Below are 22,794 nucleotides of genomic sequence, written 5' to 3'. Positions count from 1 at the left end.
AGGATGAAGATATTTGTTAAAAACCATCTGTTGTTTCTTTGGTCGGGTTACACTTTCAAGCTTGGTAGTCAACAAGTTTTTTTAAAAAACCAATGCTTATATTATTATTTTATAAATGGGTATGAAATGAAAGTATGTGAAAAATCCACATACACTGATTCTGTAATCAAAACAACAATATTTGAAATGTAATAATTTACAAAGTATGTATAAAAACTGGTTTCCTTTAAAAACCATTTTTGAAAATGACAATTAGCTTATTGCCAGATGTTTCAAGATACTTTGCATTACATTTGGTGTTGACCTTATAGTGATCAACATAGTTTCTAATGGAAAGTTGGGATATGCAAGCAGTACAGAAACAGGTCCCAATATCATAATTAGACATTCTTGTAATTATGTGTTTCCAAGCATTTCTACACATGCTTACATGCATCAAGTTTGTACCTGAAGATTTGTCATTTTCAATACTAAATTCATTCTGCAGTTTTACTAGCATTGTTAAATACAATAATGTTTCTAACAAACTATTCTATATTTCAGGAACAAAGAAATCTTGGATAATATTCATGACTCTACAAATAACAGAGCAAAGGTATAAGTCCTAATAAATAAATGAAAAACTTAATAAGAAATTATAAGACAAAGCACATCTGGAAATGCAACTGAATTTGGCCTTGCCTGATGGACGAAACTTGTAAGAATGGAAACTCAACAAATCTATAAACGGGCTTGCCCTGCACTTGCCAACTCTGACAAGCTACTTGAGACTTCAGCAGAAATAAAGGATGAAACCGAAGTGAAGATCCACTGCCATTTTCAGAAAGACAGTTCACATCCAGTGCTTCTGTCTCATTTGACATACAATGAAACATCTATGGAATTTACCAAAGATATTTGTTCTCTGTATGCAGATGGAAAGTCTACAGAAAATCAGACTGATGGAGAATTACTGTATCCCTCAGATTGCAATGGAGTGGGTGATCAAACTCAGCCTCCTTCTCATCTTCTGCCTAAATCAAGCTCTGATGAGAGATCAGACAAAAATCATGAAATTAATCTTTTTAAAAAGAAGCAAAATACTGGTAGCTGTTCAGACATCCAATTGTCATCACCCAGAAATAACTGTGTATTTCAGGTTGATGAGATGACAAATATAGATGTTTCTTCATCAGAAGATCAAGAAGATGAGGAGGAAGAGGATATTTTTACAGAGCTACCAGTAAATGAGACAGCCTTGGAAAGTACACACAAAACATACCTTTTTCAAGCAAGAGGAGACAGATATCACCGCATCAGCGATAAATGCCACCTTCCTCCTGTCATTGGTTGCAGTGATTGCAATCAGAAGACACCGAAAGAGTACAAAATGCATGTGAAGGTAGGGTGTGATTTCATGATATTAAAATTAAGGGGGGGGGGGGAAGTACCTGACTGAAATTTTGCTTTAGTCACTGTGATACAGAAGTTTCCAAAGTTGTGCATCAGTAGAACAAGGCAGTTGTGATGATAAAGTATTGTCACTTTAAAATTATTTCTGCTTTGAGGAGGATCACAGTAAAAACTGAATCAAGATCTACACAGCATGCAGTTTCTTTTATCCCTACAAGAGCAACTATTCCACGGAACCTAGGAAAAATGATTCAAAAGTAGCCAAGGGGTCATAAAATGATTCATGCATCTAGGAAAGATATAAACATAAGAACAATTCTAAACTAAGTGAACAGATTTTGCGATTTATATTGTTTTTAGAATCAGTCAGTATTTTGGCAATCATTACATTCTCATTTTTGATCCAAGAATGGGCCATGGATTGGCTAATACAGTTTAAACTACTAATGTAGCAATTTTACTGCACACAACATTGGCCTTCATATTACATTTTGCTTTGGACAGCAGATCCAGATGTCATGGATCAGTCATGTCCATCATCAGTGCTATTTTCCATTGTTGTTCGGTGTCCCTCCCATCCGTAAACTTTGAAATGGACTCTAGTAGTTACTTCCAAAAATTGTAGGACATCAGAGCTGCAGGAAAGGCTCTTCTTCAGAGTAAGACATTATAGATGAGGGAAAGCTAAAGAGTGATTGGCAAAGAAAAAATCTAAATAGGCCTAGCTCCAGTGTAATATCAGCAGAAGATTGTGGTTGATCATAAGTTGAACATGATCCAGCAGTGTAATGAAGCAAAGAAGGTAAATAATATTTTAGCCAGCATTAATAGAATCATAATTTTCAACTCAAAGGACACAATACTCCCACTATATTCTGCACTAATAAGGCCTTATTTGGAATGATGCATTCTGTTCTAGGCATCTCACTTTAAGAAGGATATAGACAAATTGGAGCAGCTTCAGAGAATGCCAACAGGATAAGAGCTACAGAGAACAAAAGACACAAGGAAAGGGTGAGGGAATTGGGCATGTTCAGCCTTGAGAAAAGAAGACTTGGGGGTGATAAGGTACAAAGTTTAAATATTTAAAGGGCTAAACAGAATAGGGTAGAGATTTGTTGTTGGGTGCTTCCAAGGATAGAACCAGGTCTAACTGTTTTAAGTCACAGGAGAGTAGTCTTCAGTTGAACATCAAGAGGAACGTTAATATCACTTCAGCAATGGAACCAATTGTCTAGAACAGTGATGGGTTCTCTTTTCCCTGGACATCTCCAAAAAGAGGCTAGATTGCTACTTATTGAGGATGCTCTAGCTATAGTCCCTGTACTGAACAGGAGGTTGGATCTGATGATGTATGAGGCCTCTTTCAGCTATATAATTCTATGAAAACACTGCATCCTATTCAGTTTTCCAGTTATATAAACAGTATCGTATTTGTTCAATTGTATATTTATAAACTGCTGTATTCTAGCCATTTCATTGGTCTGGAACTGGATATTTGCAAGTGCAACATCAACTGCACTAGTAGAAAGGTATCAACAGATACCAATCTTAAAATTTAGTTATTTGCTGCTCCAGTATAGTTACTCGGGACCATCTCACCTATAATAAATAGATCATGCTGAAAAAGGAATAAATGGTCCCAAAGCAGCTAGGAAATACTCTCATAATATTAGGAGCAAGGTCTAAATGGGAGACATTTCTAGGTGGTAAAACGTATTGGGCTGGCCTTGCTTAGTCAAACAAGCCATTTAAATTTAAGAGGAGGAAACATCAAGGGAGTTCAACTACTCAGTGACAAAGCACACATTTTCCAAGAAGAAAACACACTAATAGATAACACAATTTGAATCCAGACATATAATAAATGTTTTGTTAAAGGAATTTCAAATAGCAGTTCCAGGGAAAGCCTGTATCCAAGATTTAGACAAGTTAAATCCTATTTTACAAGCAAAAGTCCTCTCTTTAAAGTGCTGTGTCTAATCTAAAGCTTGTCTAAAGAACCATAAGGATAGTAGTTGAGGCCTTGAACTTGTGCACCAACAATGAGAACATGGACATCAAATGCATCTGATCACTGTCTTGCCTACCATGGTGAAATGTATTTTATTCCCATTTAAGCTTATGCTTAACATTTCTTTCCATTTCAAGAGGTGCTACAGCATTTCAATATAGCTTATTCTGCTGATATAGGCATAGAGTAGCTACCATCAGGCTATTTGATTAATAAAAATTAAGCCAGTAAGGTTTGGTTGAAAGAATCATTTTCAATAATTGTCAAAGGTCATAATATCCAGATCCCATAAACAAATTCATGCAATCTATTCCAGCAATCATATATTGGTCATATTTTTAAAATGACAACACACACACATAAAATTCAGCACAATATACAAGAACACTATTTCTTTAATTCAGTATAGTGAAGACTGTTCTTATAAATTAAACAAAAGGCTAGGAATGTGATTACTTAGTTTTGTCATTTAGTCAGTAGGCAGTTACTTACACACACACAAATGGAGAAATAGTGTGTGTGTTCTAGCCAATATAATACCTATATTCATAGCCTATGATTCTTAGTGTCACAGATTCATTCATATGTAGCAAGATATGAGGTTAGTTCTAGATGGACTCCTGTTGCCTGGCATATGTCTATGAGCAGAAGCAAGCTTAAAGAAAGTATAGAAACTGCAGTCTATCCTCTTGTCCTTACAGGTGAATGTTACAAGTTTTTTTTTCTGTACCAGAGTATGTCTCTTCCACATTTACTAGTGTATTCAACTTGAATAGGCTCTATGACTGCCACCTAGTGGATAATTGATTTGTCTTAACCAAATCTCATGAATACCTCTATTAAAAGAGCCCCCAAGTATGTTACATTCAACTCTATCCACAAATAGCAGAGAATGTGGGTTATCATGGAGAAAAGGATTGGTGATAATGCTTCAGTGGAGACACTTTTTTCCCATAACTCTTTTCAGGAGTGAAATTTCCTTCCTAAGGAGCAGATTTCTCTCACTTCCTGTTGTCTCCCAAACCATTTGTAACTAGGAATAGTATGTAAGTCAAATGTTTCACTCAAAGATTGCTTGTAATTGGAAAATATGCAGTCAATTTTTGCCCCTCCATGTAGCACACTTATTGTTAAGACTAATATCCTTATTTCCAAGTCAATGCAAGATCTATGCCCAACTACTCCATAGAAACTGAGTAACAGAAGATCATACTTTTAACAGGGTATAGTTTTATTCTTGCATACTTTCAAGTCATTTGGATCTTATGGCAACCCTAAGGGGATCTGCCCTTGCCTTCCTCAGGTTGAGAGAATATGACTTGCCAAAATTCACCCAATGGGTCTCCCATACGGCTGATTCAAACTCAGTGCCCAAGTCCATTATTCAAAACAACACACCATGCAATTGGTAGATTGTTCTCAACTTTCTATAGATTTCCAGAAACATCTTGTAAATGACCATATAAAACAGAATATTAAACTAGATAGACCTAGAATGGTCTATGGATAGGGCTTTAATGATGAATATGGTATTTAATCTTGCTTTTAATTGCTGCTGTGAATCGTGTTTTATTGATTGTTTACTTATGATAAATTGTTTATATTATTTGTATTTTAAATTTATTATGTATTTGTATTATTATGTATTTGTGTGGCACTGAATGGTTGCCATCTATGTTGTAAGCTGCCCCGTGTCCCCAAGGGGAGATAGCACAGGATACGTCTGTTGTCATTTTGGAACTTCAACCTGGTAGGGTTCCTTTTAACGTTCTTAATTGTCTTCTGGAACCAAAGTTTCCTAAACCAGAACAAATGTGTCCAAGTTGCAAATATTAAAGAACACAGAAGAGAGGCTGCAGCTCTTTGCTTTTGCCCAAGCCTACAGGGAAAGGCAAGAGTCTGCCTGCTATCTTGGTTGTTTTTTTAACTTTTATGTGATACTGTTTTATATTCATGTACTGTTGGCCCATGTTGTTTATATTGCAATTGCAGTGCTTTGTTAGCCACCCTGAGGCCCTTTTTGGGAGATGGGGGCAGGATACAAATAATAATAATAATAATAATAATAATAATAATAATATGCAAAGACTCTGGCACAAGCCAGCAAAGGTGGTTCCAGTGGTGATCGGCACACTGGGTGCTGTGCCTAAAGACCTCGGCCTGCAGTTAAACACAATTGGCGCTGACAAAATTACCATCTGCCAGCTGCAGAAAGCCACCTTACTGGGATCTTCATGCATTTAGCGCCAATACATCACAGAGTCCTAGACACTTGGGAAGTGTCCAACGTGTGATCCAATACAACAGCCATCAGAGTGATCTTGTCTGCTGTAGACTCATCTTGTTGTGTTTCTAATAATAATAATAACAATAATAATAATAATAATAATAATTGATGTCACAATCCAAGGTGACAGCAGGATTGCAGAGAAACAACTGGAAAAGCTGACATATGACTATTTAAAAATCGAACTGCAAAGACTCTGGCACAAACCAGTCAAGGTGGTCCCAGTGGTGATTGACACACTGGGTGCAGTGCCTAAAGACCTTGGCCTGCACTTAAACGCAATCGACACTGACAAAATTACCACCTGCCAGCTGCAGAAGGCCACCTTACTGGGATCTGCACGCATTATTTGCCAATACATCACACAGTCCTGGACACTTGGGTAGTGTCTGACGTGTGATCAAATTCAACAGCTAGCAGTGTCTACTGTAGACTCATCTTGTTGTGTTTCAAACAATAATAATCTGTCCTGAATTACCTTAACACAAAGTACTTCTGTATTTTGATCTCAGGAAGAGGTAGGAGTTAGAAACTGGAACATATGGAAATTTCATCAGGGCAGTATCTGCCACATTAGGACAGTTTGAGAGTGCAAGGGTTTGGAAAAGTAACTTTTGTGGCCCACAGTAATCATGTTGAGCTTGAGAGCCGCAGACATGCAGATTGTCGAGAACGGCAATTCCCAAAGTTGCCCTTTTGCTTCTCAAATACACTAGGAAAAGCCTTCCATGGGGGTGATTAAGGCTTTGCTTCTTTACTTTTACTCCTGCCCTTAATAGTTCAGAACGAAGAATATTTACTCATAGGAAGTATTACCATAGCATTGAGCAGAGCTTGCTAGCAACAAAAAAGTAAAGAGTTGCAACTTTAATTTCCAGCCCTTCATGTTTCCAATACCATCCAGATTCTTGTCCATCAGATCAGGTTAAGGGCCTTGCCTATTAAATGCTTGGCTATAATAAACTGCTGGGCATGAGGAAGAACTTCCCGACTGTGAGAGCCGTTCAGCAGTGGAACTCTCTGCCCTGGAGTGTGATGGAGGCTCCTTCTTTGGAAGCTTTTAAACAGAGGTTGGATGGCCATCTGTCGGAGGTGATTTGAATGCAATATTCCTGCTTCTTGGCAGGAGGTTGGACTGGATGGCCCATGAGGTCTCTTCCAACTCTTTGATTCTATCCTTTGCTGTCTACTCAGCAGCCAGTCCCATTGATACCCTTGATTTTAGCATTTAACCCAGACATGGGCTGCCTTGGGGCCCCAGGGGTTTTGCACTTCAACTCCCACCATTCCTCACAGACTCAGGGCCTGAGGCTGTGAGGAATGGTGGGAGTTGAAGTCCAAAACCCTTGGAGGACCCAAGTTGGCCCATGCCTGGTTTAACCTGTTCTCATACTATAAAATACATTTAAGATAACCAGTCCTCTCACTTCTTTCTCATAATTTCCTCTGTGGATATGAAAAAAATCCTAAAAACCCAACAAATTCTTTATAAACTCTACTGAACTCGCATCTCCCTGCTTCCACACCAAACGCCTCCTTCCCCAATGGACCAAGCCTCAACGACACCCCTGCCCACGTGACCGTGGTGATGACGCGCGCCCCTGTGAAGCACCGCCCTCCTCGCGCACGCGCTCCCTCCCCCTCCCTTCAACCGTCATTATTTAACATTTCGCAAAGTCTCCGCCCTTCCGCTGGGAAGCGCGCATGCGCGTTGGTCGGAATGAGCCTGAACAGTCAGCGCCGGGCGCCAGATGGCGCTGCAGCCTTGTCATGGCGAGTCCGGCTGGGAGGAGGGAGGAAAAAGAGAGAGAGAGAGAGAGAGCCGCGCGCAGTTTTTTCCACTACGTCAGGGAAAAAATGAGCGCGAGAGCGTGCGCGCGGGATCGCAACGCCCCTCCTTGACTCCCGGTTGGAGAAAGGGAAAGCGATGGGGCAGTGCGCATGCGCCCTCCCTCCCCCTCCTCCCTTTCCTTGATTGCAACTGTGTCTCTTAAAAGTGGCGCTTTCTGAGGAAACAGGAGACAAGGGCAGCTGCTTTGCTTTGACGTCCCTCGCTTTCTTTGTGACGTCCCTCACCTTTCAGACCCACTTTTTTTGGGATGGAAAGGAAAGACAATGAGTGCCTGGTTTTCCCCCAGATTTGCATATACAAGGTGTCTCTAAGATGTGACCCAAGTCTATTCACAAAAATCCTTCAACTAATGAGTAACAGGATGTGGTCAGGTTCCCATCACTATATCCCTGGTTTTCTTTATTTTTTTTCCCCTGCCATATGCTTTCTAAAGACAGGAAATCTTTATTAGGGTTGTGTAAAATGATGTTAGGTGTTTTTAAACACAATTCTTGTCTCGGTTTTTGGACAATGACTGTATTCAGAACACTAAAATGGTGGACCTTTATGTAAGGATTAAGAACGCGATACCTTTCAAGCTGGCGAAGAAATAATAATAATAATAATAATAATAATAATAATAATAGAGCAGAAGAGAAAACTGGTGAAAGAAGGATCTCCATGGACAGTTCCTAGGAAAAATTGAGAGCCAAATTGACAAAGAAAAAACGTGTCTGTGGCTCGCAAGTGGAACTTTGAAAAAGGAGACGGAGGGCCTGATTCTGGCAGCCCAAGAACAAGCCATTAGAACAAATGCCATCAAAGCCAGAATTGAAAAGTTGACGACAGATCCCAAGTGTAGACTCTGCAAGGAAGCAGATGAAACAATAGATCACATCCTCAGCTGCTGCAAGAAGATCGCGCAGACAGACTACAAGCAGAGGCATAACACCATTGCTCAGATGATTCATTGGAACTTGTGCCACAAATACCATCTGCCTGCGACAAAGAACTGGTGGGATCACAAGCCAGAAAAATTTATAGAGCTACTCTGGGACTTCTGGATTCAGATTGACAGAGTTTTGGAGCACAATACTCCTGACCTCACTATCATGTTAAAAAAAGAAAGTATGGATTGTTGATGTTGCAATCCCAGGTGACAGCAGGATTGAAGAGAAACAACTGGAAAAGATGACACAATATGAGGATTTTAAAATCAGCGTGCAAAGACTCTGGCACAAACCAATAAAGGTGGTCCCAGTGGTGATCGGCACACTGGGTACAGTGCCTAAAGACTTGGCCTGCACTTAAACACATTTGGCGCTGACAGCATTACCATCTGCCAGTTGCAAAACGCCACCTTACTGGCGTTTATTTGCCAATACATCACACAGTCCTAGACACTTGGGAAGTGTCTGACGTGTGATCCAATACTACAGCCAGCAGAGTGCTGTGGACACATCTTGTTGTGTTTCAAATAATAATAATAATAATAATAATAATCTTCATTTATACCCCACCACCATCTCCTTAAAGAGGACTCAGGGCGGCTAACATGAGGCCAAGCCCACAAATACAATATAGCACAATAAAATACAGAATGCAGACAACCAAAAATTACATCAGAAAATACTTACAGTGGCCAATTAAAATAAATAAAGCAAATTAACACAATATAAAATCCAACAGAATGGGCAGGCCAAATGGACAAGATAAACTGATAAAATGATGAGGAAAGAATAGAAAATATTCCTTCCTCCTGGATGAGGAAGGAATAGAAAATATGTAAGTGAGGGGAGCTCAAAAAGGATAAACAGTGAGGTAAGGCTTTCAGTTTAGGAAGAGGGAAAGTGCATGATAGGGGCAACACTATAGATGAAGCAAACAGAAATGGAATATATTGTCACTCTCCAAAGGCACATCGGAAGAGCCAGGTTTTCAGGTTTTTCTTGAAGTCTGCTAAGGTGGGGCTTGCCTAATCTCACCAGGTAGTGAGTTCCAAAGACAGGGAGCCACAGCGGAGAAGGCTTTCTCTCTTGTTCCCACAAGTCTTGCTTGTGATAGAGGAAGAGGCGAAAGGAGGGCCTCCCCAGAGGATTGGAGATATTGTGCAGGTTGGTGGTAGGAGATGCGTACAAAAAGTACAAAAGCAGAAGCTTAATCCAGACAAGACAGAGGTCCTCCAGGTCAGTAGTGAGGCCGATATTGAGTGGCAACCTGTGCTTGACGGGGTTACACTCCCCTTGAGGACACAGGTCTGCAGTTTGGAGGTCCTCTTGGATTCAGTGCTGATGCTTGATGCCCAAGTATTGGTGGTGGCCAGGAGGGCTTTCGCACAGTTAAAGCTTGTGCGCCAGCTGCAACCATACCTCGAGAAGCCTGACTTGGCCACGATGCTCCATGACTTAGTTACATCCAGATTGGATTACTGCAATGCACTCTTTGTGGGGCTGCCTTTGAAAATGGCCTGGAAACTGCAGTTGGTACAAAGGTTGGCAGCCAGGTTTCTAACTGGAGCTAATTATGGGGAGCGCATAACGCTCCTTTTAAAGCAGTTCTGCTGGCTGCCAATAAGCTTCCAGTCCCACTTCAAGGTGCAGGTTATGACCTACTGAGCCCTCAACAGTTCAGGCCCCACCTATCTTCATGATTGCATCTTCCCCTATGAACTGGCATGGGCTATATGATCTGCCGGGAAGGCCCTCCTCTCACATACACCACCGTCACAATCATGGCTGGTAGGGATGAGGGAGAGGGCCTTCTCAGTGGTGGCCTCTAGACTTTGGAACATCCTCCCCAAGGAGATTAGGCAGGCCCCTCCTCTGTCCTCCTTTCATAAGGATCTGAAAACTTGGATGTTCCAGCAAGTCTTCGAGAATGTCTAGTCCCTAGTTATATATGCTCAGTCCCTAGGTCAGCAGATAGTCCTGTTTTGCACTTCATAAACTTCTCTGACCCTATGGTATGCTGTTTGCACTATCCCTTGTCCAGCCCTTTTAGCTTGGTCATGCCACTTTAGCAATCTTGACCATTGGTATTTGTTGAACCTCACTTGCTGGAGCTTTAATGTAATCAGTTTTATACTTTATCTTTAATGTGTTTTATCTGAGTTTGTAATTCGTAATGTTTTTATTTTAAGGTGTTTTTCTGTGGATTGCTTTTTTAACGTATTTTTTAATTTATTTTTCTGCTTGCATGTATTGCGGACACTCTGTCCGTATGTAAGCCATCTCAAGTCCCTTCAGGGAGGTGGTAACAGGCTATAAGAATAAATTTATTATTACTATTACAAAATGTTAACTTCTTGCTGTGTACGAGCAAACCAATTCCAACTCCCACAATTCCTAACAGCCTCAGGCCTTTTCCTTTCTCCCCTCAGCCATGTAAGCTGACGAAGGTGCCTGAGGCTGTTAGGAATTGTGGGAGTTGAAGTCTAAAACACCTGGAGGGCCAAAGTTTGCCCAAGCCTGGTCTTGTGGCATCTCAATTGACTTAAGTAACAACTACCCAGCCTGCTGGCCAAACACAAGAGGAGGCAGAGGAAGAGTTCTATGCCTTCCTTTGTGGAACTAAGAAAAGAAAAGGCTCAGCTGAGAAGATCAGCAAGGCTTGTTGAGAAGAAGGCCGACAATCAGGATGAGTTGTGAAAGCAGCATTTGCAGTGTGTTACTTGATTGCTGGTTGGAACTTCTGTATCCATGTCTGGATCTTGGTACCTTGACTCTTGCATATCTTTTGACATTTGGACTGCTTCTGGACTACAACTTACTTGTAGACACAAACTCGTTGTTTGACATTTAGATGTTTGGCCTGGACTCTAGACTGGACACCTGGTTTTTGATTCTGCTTGTTCCCTTGGTTTTTGTTACTACCATGTCTCCTGTGTTAATGGTTGGGAGCCCCTTCCCCTAGCACCAACTGCTACTCTGGGGCCAGATGAAGAAGGGAAGCCAAGAAGACGGAGTTCCACCATGTCTCCACCCCTCTCCCCAGCAACAATATAGTAATATGTAATACTAATATTGTGCTGTGTTAATAATATAATATATTTTATACACATATAATACTGATAATAATATTATAATATAAAACAATTTCACACTAATAATAATACAATATAATAATTATATATTTTATATAACATGTAATATTACTAATATTATTGTATAGTGGTATAGTACAATATAGTAATATATGATACTAATATTGTGCTCTGCTAATAATATAATATATTGTATGTACATATAACTCGTAAGCTACTCTGAGTCCCCTTCGGGGTGAGAAGGGCGAGATATAAATGTCACAAATAAATAAATAAATAAATACCATGAACTAATTGGCTTGACCTTGGACTGTAATACTCTCCTGTTAGTATTTTGAGGTTGATGCTCATGACAAACTGCCATTGTGACTTGTAGTAACCCATGAATAAGAGACCTCTCAGTCACCCTACCACCAACAGCTCTGTTTAGATCTTGCATTCTTTGATTGATTCAATCCATCTGGAATGTGGTTTTCCTTTTTTGCTACTGTTCTCTATCTTACCAAGCGTAAATGGCTTTGCTAACAAGCCATGTCTTCTCCAAAAGGACAATAGCCTCAGTTTAGTGATTTCTGACTTCCAGGGAGAATTCTGATTGGATCTGCAATGCCATATAATCCAGTTTCTGGATCCACATTATTTGTTTTGAACTAGATTATATGAGTCTCCACTGCCATATAATCCAGCTCAAAGATGATAGATCTGGATTCAGAAACTGGTTTATATGGCAGTGTAGATGGGGGCTCAGTCTTGATTTGCCCTAGGACTATTTCATTATCTTTTTAAGCAGTCCATGGTATCCATACAACTGGTCTCCAGTACACATTTCAAATGAGTTAACTTTCTTCTTATTAGCTTTCATAACTATACATATAAATTAGATTTAAATCAGTTTATTAATCTGCATACACTTTGTGTATATTTGACCATTGAGCTATTTGGGTCTTTGGACTGTAATAAAGTTTTGTTCGCAATCCATCGCAATCTGTTTCCAGGGTTTAGAAGAATCATAGAATCATAGAATCAAAGAGTTGGAAGAGACCTCATGGGCCATCCAGTCCAACCCCCTGCCAAGAAGCAGGAATATTGCATTCAAATCACCCCTGACAAATTGCCATCCAGCCTCTGCTTAAAAGCTTCCAAAGAAGGAGCCTCCACCACACTCCGGGGCAGAGAGTTCCACTGCTGAACGGCTCTCACAGTCAGGAAGTTCTTCCTAATGTTCAGATGGAATCTCCTCTCTTGTAGTTTGAAGCCATTGTTCCGCGTCCTAGTCTCCAAGGAAGCAGAAAACAAGCTTGCTCCCTCCTCCCTGTGGCTTCCTCTCACATATTTATATATGGCTATCATATCTCCTCTCAGCCTTCTCTTCTTCAGGCTAAACATGCCCAGTTCCCTAAGCCGCTCCTCATAGGGCTTGTTCTCCAGACCCTTGATCATTTTAGTCGCCCTCCTCTGGACACATTCCAGCTTGTCAATATCTCTCTTGAATTGTGGTGCCCAGAATTGGACACAGTATTCCAGATGTGGTCTAACCAAAGCAGAATAGAGGGGTAGCATTACTTCCTTAGATCTAGAAGAGCTGGACACTTTGGCTATGTGAAAAGCTTACAGCTGGTATCCCGTCAGATTTGGTGGCCAAAAATCCGGAGAGATGTAAATATGATGGCATGGTTAAATGGAAATGTATAGACCACCGCTTTCCAAACTCTGTCTCAACACATTGGTGTGTTGGCTGCTGTGTGTAGGTGTGTCATGTGAACATAATGAAAAATGACAGAAATCTTGGAAATGGATGTTACTATCTTACAAATCATATATTTTAAAATATACAACCTGTCCACAAATTACAAACCTCTGACTTACAAACAATTTATAGGGTGAGATAACAGGAATTGAAAGAAATCTGCCCCTAGGAAGATTCACTCCTGGAAGAATTTTCATGACAAAAGGGGGTTTCCACTGAAGCTTTATCACCAATCTTGTTTCCACAAGCCATCTTTTTTTCAAAATTCAATTGTCACAGGGACAGATAGTGAGGTGAAATCTTCTTAACGGGCACAGACAGCAAAGCAAACACCACAGGAGTGTTAACCCTTCTCAATGCTATCCAAAGCATCCCTGTGACACTTGAATTTTGAAAAAAATGGCTTGTGAAAATAAGATTGTATATATATATATATATATATGGTGGAATTACACTTTAAAATGTACCTGTTCCAACTTACATACAAATTGAACTTAAGAACAAACCTACAGAACCTATCTTGTTCATAACTTGGGGATTGCCTGTATACATGAAGGACTTTCATGAGATATGTTGTCTCCCTATATATTTAGTTATTACACTTTATTTCCATATTTCTTATAAGGGGTTGGTTTAACTTCCGGTTTGCTGGCAAAATTGAATTACTTTTGTATAATGTAGATTAAATGTAGATGTATACACCTACATTAAATGTTTGGAAAGCTCTGACCTATGCATTCATGCATACATATGTATGTGTACACACACACACACACAAATGTCACTTATGTACATTTATTGCCCAATATTTCTGGACACATGTATCAGATAAAAATGATACATTTGTCCAGATCTATAAAGCCTGTTTTCATGCCAGGAATCTTCATCTGCATCAGAGTGAAACTCTTCTATACCTGCTGTATTCTGAATTCATTCACTCTCACTAGTGATCTGTCTTTTGAAACAGGGTCCATTGTGATAAAACTAAGCAAGTGGTAGGATATCTATGAATAGATCTGATACTTAAAAAGAAGTCACAGAGTTGGTAGAGCTGTAGCCATATAGGAAGGCTTGACCCTACTGGCCTAAACTCAGTTACTGTTTGTTTAGGCACTGGGAGATATATACTGTTTTTAGAAGTTCATGTGTGCATATTTGTATGCATGTATACAAGAGAAAGATTCATCTTGTGAAGATCTATGAATGAAAGGTGAAACACATATATTTGTAAAGAATCCCCATGTTTATCAAAAGGTAAAATGGGCACAAGTGGGACAGAATTTTACCAACAATAACTACCAAAAATATGAATTGTTTTACTGAAGTATATTCATCACCAAAATCAGTTGTGATTTATTTCTTACTAACATGCATTGGATTGTGGTGTGTAATAGTCATCAACAACTTTTCAAAGTAAGATAATAAAAGGTTTAAAATCATAAATACAATCAGGTTCAGGCCCCTCAAAAATGAATTGCATTTTTGAACAGACTTTGAGGAAATATTTGAGCAGCAACAACAAAAATATAAGAAAAGCTCTTGAGAAAATGTATTGTCATTTGTGCAAATGCTGCCAAGCTTAAGGTGGTGTAGATATGGATGGTATGTGAAATTAAGAAATTTAATTTTTTGAAAGTGTGGACAGAGCAGGGAATTTATTAGGTAGTTGATAAGATGGCGTCAACAAAGAAGAATGTGAAGATGGGAGGACCCAAGTTAATTCATGCTCTCAAAAAAGAATAAGTGTCAAAACGGTTTTCCTGATTATTTGGATGCCAACTTTGTAACATCTGTCAACAGCAGTGCCTTTCATGACAACCTGATAATTAAATTCATTGTTGCCTGTCACAATCTGTGTTAAAAGAATGGCACTTTGCTGCAGGCTATGTGAACAGAAGGAAAAGAAAACTCATTAGAACAAACCAAACTTTGCAATATTCGATCTAATGTGGAAAATGTGGCCAAAACTGATTTTCTTTCTTAAGAACAACCAGTTTCTGTATGGATCTATTTTGAACATACTCTTTGATAGTTATCAGATTTGAAGAATGTGTATCAAAAGTAAATGCTGAATAGAAAATTTTTCGATGAGGTTGTATGTTGGTTTGACTCTCCATCACCTATATATTATGTTATTTTTACTCCCGCCACCTGTGCTTCTTTTTATCTTTTGGTATACATTTCTTGTGTATTTCTTCTATATTGTTTTGGAACTGAAGATTGTGTCACGTTTGTGTCTTATAAGTTAGGTGGCACCTAAGCATCCTAACTAGAGCCAGTATTTGTCTTCTCAAGGAAGCTCAATTCTGTAATATCCAGCAATGCTTTTTTTTTCTTCGAAATTGTGATATGTGATGTGCAATGTGGCTTCTGTTTTCTTTCTTTTTTTTACTTTTCCTATTCAAGTATGAATCAATTCAAGTTAGTTCTGCTTCATGTGAAAAACAGTTTTGCACTAACCAAATTTGGGGGGTGGGGGGTGGTGGTGTTTAGTATTAATCTGAATCTTGGAAAGTATCTAGTCAAGCAAATGAGATTTTTGTTTTGATTGATTCTCTGATATCTACAATATGACTAATCTCAATAGCATCTATTGACAACTGTCCTCACCCCCCAGGAAAATCCAGATGTACCAAATCCCACTAAACAACAACAACAACAACATTTTAAGCCAAAAATGCCTTCACAGCACAAAGGAGCAGTATTGCCATGCTTGGGAAATACTTTTTTTCTGGGAGATTTTTTTTTAACAGGAAGTGAGTGGTTGTCCCCTTCCTGTTTCAGTAAAGGGTCTCTCCCCTTGACCTTAAATTGACTCTGGGTGGGACCCAAATGTGGTGAAAATGCTCCCCCTGCACTCCCTAAAGGCAAAATTGCCCTAAAGACCCTTCCACACAGCCCTATATCCCAGAATATCAAGGTAGAAAAATCTCACATTATCTGAGTGTGGACTCATATGATGTTGCCCACATATGATGTAAACACAGAGATAGTCTGTTAGAGGGCTTTGCCGGAATGCTTCAGCTTCACCAGTTTTTTCTGGAATGCCTTGTGCAATTCAAGACACTTTCTTCTTTCTGCACACTGATAGTCAATACATAGCGATGGCATGAGTGCAGACAGTAAAAGGGGGGAAATCAGTCATGTAGCTGTTGAAATGCTCTCAATAAGCTCTTTAGTTCTGATCTGTTGCATAGATCGAATGGTACATTTTAGGCTTGGATATCTGGCACGCATGATCTTTTTTAATGGCATTTATGTCTTTGATCTAGAGCACAATAAATAGTTTCATGACTAGATATTCAAGTACTTGCATTCCAACAATTTTACTTACTAAAGTCATTTTGACTGGAAAAATACCAAGCAATATTCTCAGAAAGCGAAGGTTGTTTGTCTGTGCCATCATCTGCTTCTGTATTTATAGCTGAGAATCACAAGGCATTTTAATTTCAGTCAATGCTTCTGCTGGACCCTTTCACCACATTCTGTAAGTGCTTGTTCATTTCTGGCACATTCCTGAAGTTCAAGTTTAAATTTGTGAGCAGCTATTGAATCCATTGAAATATGATTTGTAGTGAAGGAGATGCACATTTTAAATTGTAAGTAGTGTGCTGAATAAGATCATAGAAATTAGAAGCTATTTTGAAGTGCAACATAGAAATGATGTCATGTGTGGTGCATGTTGACTTCAAATTATGGAAGGAGGGACATCAGCACAAGGCAATCTGCTGTCCTGGAAACTGGGACTCGGAGCAATGAGTTCAAATTACAGGAAACGAAATTCCACCTGTACATTAGGAAGAATTTCCTGACTGTAAGAGCTGTTCAGCAGTGAAACTCTCTGCCTTGGAGTGTGGTGGAAACTCCTTCCTTGGAATTTTTTAAACAGAGGCTGGATGGCGCTTTCACTGGATAGAATTTGAACATATTGTCCAGCCTAACCTATTTTACAGGGTCAGTATATACGGTACTATCATGAGAACAAGTCTGGTCTCTTTTCAAATGGTGCCCCAATTTATTCCATGTGGGATATGAGCTGGGATAGAAAAGGAGCCCTGGGACATCCTTGGATCTCATAGGAGCCAGACCCAATATCTGTGCAGCTGCACAATATGTTGGGAACCAAAAACACACACAAGCATTTAGAAGTACTCCTTGTGGAGTTTAATCTTAGGAGCTGACTTAACCAGAGCTTTTCCTTGTCAAATCTGCCTGCAATATATTAGGGAGCTGTCATCTTGCCCTGTCTCAATGCTGGAGAAGTCATATGTCGAAGTGTTTATGTACTGTTACAAGAACAAAAGAACTTTGTTTGGTGGGACAAAATGTCCTCTTATCCAGTACTGCTGTTCCAGATAGTCACCACACAGCTACTTATGAGAAACCCGCAAGAACAGCATGTATTTGCAAACTTCCCCCAACATCTTTATTCAAACACAACATGGAATACCCTAACACAAAATTCCAATTTTTGCCATCATGGCTTATAACTATTGACAGATCAATATTTCTCCAACATACACATGAAATAAAATTATATCTCATTCCTAGTTTCTAACTAAAGTTTTATACTGGAAGAAGTAATTGCTTTAAAGTGTTTAAATTGATTTTATTGTAGCATGCCTCCCAAGTCGTTTCCAACTTGTAGCACTCCTAATGCAAACCTCTCACACAGTTTTCTTGGCAAAATTTGTTCAGATGGTGGTGGTCCTCTAAAAAAATTGTTCCACTTTATTTAAAAATATTTTAATAAGAAGTAATACACTTTATTTATTAAAATAACATTTATTTCAGTCTAGCGCTCACCTTTTTTTTTTTTTTTTTTGGCTAAATTACATTGCTAAAATTGAGGTGTGCATTAGATTTGACAGCATATTAGAATTGTACATCTAAACCTATCTGCACTATTGGGCAAGATCCCCGCTGAGGATAGAAGAGGGAGAGGCATTGGTGGCTATGAAAAAGCTGGTAGGAAGCTGATAGTGGCTGCAAAAAGGCTGGTGGGAAAGCCAGATGGAGAGGTGCAGCTTTCCACCAGCCTTTTCACAGCCACCACCACTTGGCATTACATTTGACTGCCAATCCTTTTTCTGTAATGCACACCTTCAAAAGTGAGATGCTCATTACATTTGATGGCGCATTATACTTGAGTAAATACAGTATTTATATACCATCCTATATCCAAGGATGTTAGAGGCAGCATGGTGTAGTGGTGTGAGAATTGGTTTATGACTCAGGAAAACAGTTTTCAAATCCAATCTATGGACATTCAGTGGGTGATGTTGGACAGGTCACACTGTCAGTCTCAGTCAGAAGGAGAGTAAAATGCTGGAAGTATATAACTTTCTGATGGAATGTCATTAACTGCTAATTGGCTACTGAGTCAAATTTATAAAGCCATAAAAACAACAAAATTGTTTATGCAATTGACAAGTAGACCAATTTGATGTCACTTTAACTGACATCTCTCCATTCTATGGAATATGAGATCTACCGGGGGGGGGGGGAGTATTTAGTCAGATATCAATTGTACAAGTTCTCCCACTTAAAAAGATGAGAGATGCCTGTAATTGACATCATAGGTAGACCTCAACTATGAGATACAACATGAGAAAACACATCCAGAAAATCACATTGTCTGATTTTTAACTTATTTATTTGCAAATTATGGTGGAAAATAAGTATTTGGTCACTTACAAACAAGCAAGATTTCTGGGTCTCACAGACCTGTAACTTCTTCTTGAAGAGGCTCCTCTGTCCTCCACTCAAATCATCACAAGAACATGAGCAAAAATCCCAGAACCACATGGGGGAACCTAGTAAATGACCTGCAGAGGGCTGGGACCAATGTAACAAAGGCTACCATCGTCAGGGACTCTACGTCGCCAGGGACTCAGATCCTGCAGTGCAAGACATGTCCCCCTACTTAAGCCAGTACATGTCCAGGGCTGACTGAAGTTTGCTAGAGAGCATTTGGATGACCCAGAAGAGTATTGGGAGAATGTCATATGGTCAGATGAAACCAAAGTAAAACTGTTTGGCAGAAACACAACTTGTCGTGTTTGGAGGAGAAAGAATGCTGAGTTGCATCCAAAGAACACCATACCTACTGTGAAGCATGGGGTGGCAACATCATGCTTTGGGGCTGTTTCTCTGCAAAGGGACCAGGACAACTGATCCGTATACATGGAAGAATGAATGGGGCCATGTATCGTGAGATTTTGAGTGCAAACCTCCTTCAATCAGCAAGGGCACTGAAGATGAAATGTGGCCGGGTCTTTCAGCATGACAATGATCCCAAGCACACCACAAGGCCAACAAACGAGTGGCTTCATAAGAAGCATTTCAAGGTCCTGGAGTGGCCTAGCCAGTCTCCAGAGCTCAACCCTATAGAAAACCTTTGGAGGGAGTTGAAAGTCCATATTGCCCAACAACAGCCCCAAAACATCACTGCTCTTGAGAAAATCTGCATGGAGGAATGGGCCAACATACCATCAACAGTGTGTGCCAACCTTGTGAGGACTTACAGAAAATGTTTGACAGCTGTCATTGCCAATAAAGGATATATAACAAAGTATTGAGATAAACTTTTGTTATGGACGAAATACTTATTTTCCACCTTAATTTGCAAATAAATTCATTAAAAATCAGACAATGTGATTTTCTGAATGTGTTTTCTCATGTTGTCTCTCATAGTTGAGGTCTACCTATGATGTCAATTATAGGCCTCTCTCATCTTTTTAAGTGGGAGAACTTGTGCAATTGGTATCTTTTTTTAAAAGATTTTTTTTAAAAAAAATCCCTCAAAATCTGTTGTGAGAACTGTGTTCAGCTGTGAGGCTGGTTGGATACCTAATACACCACATAATTATTCTCAAGGCTACTTTATAAGTCCCTCTTTCCTTCCTACTTCCATGTTGATAATCACCATGGGGAAGAAATGTTGTATATTAGGCAGAACTAAGTTTTACATCAAGCCTAATGCAGTTTTTGTTCAATATCACGTGCAAATTCTATATCAGTATCATTTGGGACTTGTCATGTTTTCTGTAATTCAGTGGAAGTTTAATGCAGATCTTAAGAATAAGTCTTCATCTAAATAATTTTTGTACTACATTTCATATTGTCAAATGCCATTTTATTAACTAAATCCCATTCAACCTTCTTTAGTAAAAGAAAAACCATTTTACTCTTCTTAACTTAATAAACAATTTAAAGAGTTTTTGAACTAGACAGAGACATATTTTTAATGGAGGGAATTAGTATGATTTTAAATTCTAGGAGTTCCTTACAGCTAGACTTTATTTAGCTTCATGTCTGGAAGATGTGTTTGATCTTTTCAAAAAGAAGATGAATAAAAGTTTTGTATAATATTTTGGAAGTAGTTAAGAATGAGACTAAGAATATCACAGATGATTTTAATTTTTTTAATGTTTGCAATGCTAATATAAAGCTTAGGATAGTTCATTTTTAAGGCTGTATTCCATCCCATTTTGACAACAATTACACATGTCACAAACACAGAGAGAAGTTCAAAGGACTTCTTAGGGGGACAGGGTAAACATGCATCCTTTTCACAAGACAACCATCACATGTTTAGTTCTTCTTCCTTTACTATCTAGTAAAACTTTGTGCATGTAATGGTTTACATTACTTTGTATATACACTATTTATACACATTGTGTAAACACACACACCAAAGACAGCTAATGAAGTGAAGTATGTGATAATATAAGGGAATGTTTGCAAAATTATTCAAATTTGAACTGTCTAGACATGCAGTAACCAATGCCATTCCTGTCTGCAGAAGTGAGGTATTATTTTGTTTGTTGCTGTTATGTGACATCCAGTCAGCCTTGATTTGGGACCTCATTGGACGCAGTCTTTTCTGTGTCTTTTCTCCATTTTCAGGTGCTAGAAACATGGGCTCCCAAGGAGTCCATCCTCCAACCCACGGCCACTTCTAGTGGCTGCTGTGTTATCAGTGTGTTAACACGGAGAGAAGACTCCATTTTCAGGAGTCAAGTGCTACCTGAGTCCTAACTGTAGAAAACAGGGAGGAATCAGGGAAACCACAAGCAATGATGGTAAACTATGTGAGATGGCTGGCTATCCCAGAAGATGGGGAAAGATGGCAGGGAACAAAATAAGATGGTTCCCTCCACTTTTCCCAGATTTTCCTAGCTTTCCCTCTGTCTATCTGAGGAAGTGCTTATAGTGACCCAATGAGTGAGTGACTTCCAAGACTCCTGTTACTAACGGCCTTTTGCAGATTATGAATCTCAGGGGTATGGCTTTCTTGATTTAACCAATCCATTTGTAATGTGGTGTTTCTTTTCCTCTACTGGCTTCAGCTTTACTGAGTTTTATCAACTTATTGAGTTTTCCAATCAGTCATGCTATCTATGATGTGTGTGTCCAAGGTATGATAGCATCAACTTAGTGATCTTGGCTTCTAGTGGAAATTCATGCCCCAGTGGCACTTGGATCCATTTATTGAGCTAGTAGGGAATCCACTCTCTTCTAGTACCACTTTTCAAGTGAATTAATTTTCTTCACAGTCCAACTTTCATACCCATACACAGAAAACAGAAATATCATGGCATGAATTATCCTGACTTTGGTATTCAATTATATGTCCTTAATAACTCTGTTTCCAAGCCCAAGTGTTCTGTTGATCTGAATACATTCTCCATTTGGATTAATTACCCACATTCCATGTTCCCATTATATGCATTGCGCTGCTCAGGCTTTCCTCCCGTAAGATAACATGTATGGTGAGCATGTATAAACATGTAACACAGTCCCTCTTTGCAGACTAATAGCATAATGGCTTATTCCAGAGATAGATAGATAGATAGTGTTGGTGTTAACCTATAAAGCCCTAAACGACTCCAGCCCTGTTTACCTCTTCGAACGTATTCTCCCCTACATACCATCAAGATTACTAAGATCGTCTGGAGAGGCCCTGCTCTCGGTCCCACCAGCCTCACAAGCACGCCTGATGGGGATGAGGGACAGGGCCTTCTCGGTGGTGGCCCCACGACTCTGGAACTCTCTCCCACCGGAGATCAGAACCGCCCCGTCTATCCTGACATTCAGGAAATGGGTGAAGACGTGGTTGTGAAGACAGGCTTTCGATGAATGAGACAGCACCCTAGGATTGTGGATGGAAGATGAGGTATACTTGTTTTTAATATGACGACTGACCACCGTAGTTTTAAATATAGTTGTTATTTTAAATGTGTTATTGTAATTATGAACTATGATATTTTACCGATTGTATGTTTTTATGGCTGCAAACCGGGCTGAGTCCCTCTAAGAGGTGAGAAGCTCGGTATAGAAAACTTTGAAATAAATAAATAAATAATAATAGATAGATAGATAGATAGATAGATTATAGATAGACAGATAGTCAGATAGGCAGATAGACAGCAGATGATAGCTATGATATTTATTTATTTATTTATTTATTTATTTA

The 22,794-nt window shown here is 39.3% G+C and overlaps 1 protein-coding gene across 1 annotated transcript; it reads left to right on the top strand.

Moving 5' to 3' along the window:
* Window positions 1–685: 685 nt before the first annotated feature.
* On the top strand, window positions 686–21,356 carry LOC137096552 (uncharacterized; the record flags this gene model as incomplete). The annotated part of the gene is made up of 2 exons (XM_067466219.1): window positions 686–1,381; window positions 21,225–21,356. Coding segments are annotated over 2 exons (828 nt in total), but the record flags the coding sequence as incomplete, so codon positions are not given.
* Window positions 21,357–22,794: the final 1,438 nt, after the last annotated feature.

This window comes from Anolis sagrei, chromosome 3, assembly GCF_037176765.1.
Source record: "Anolis sagrei isolate rAnoSag1 chromosome 3, rAnoSag1.mat, whole genome shotgun sequence".
NCBI lineage: Eukaryota > Metazoa > Chordata > Lepidosauria > Squamata > Dactyloidae > Anolis > Anolis sagrei.
This window is presented reverse-complemented; position numbering and strand designations above follow the sequence as displayed.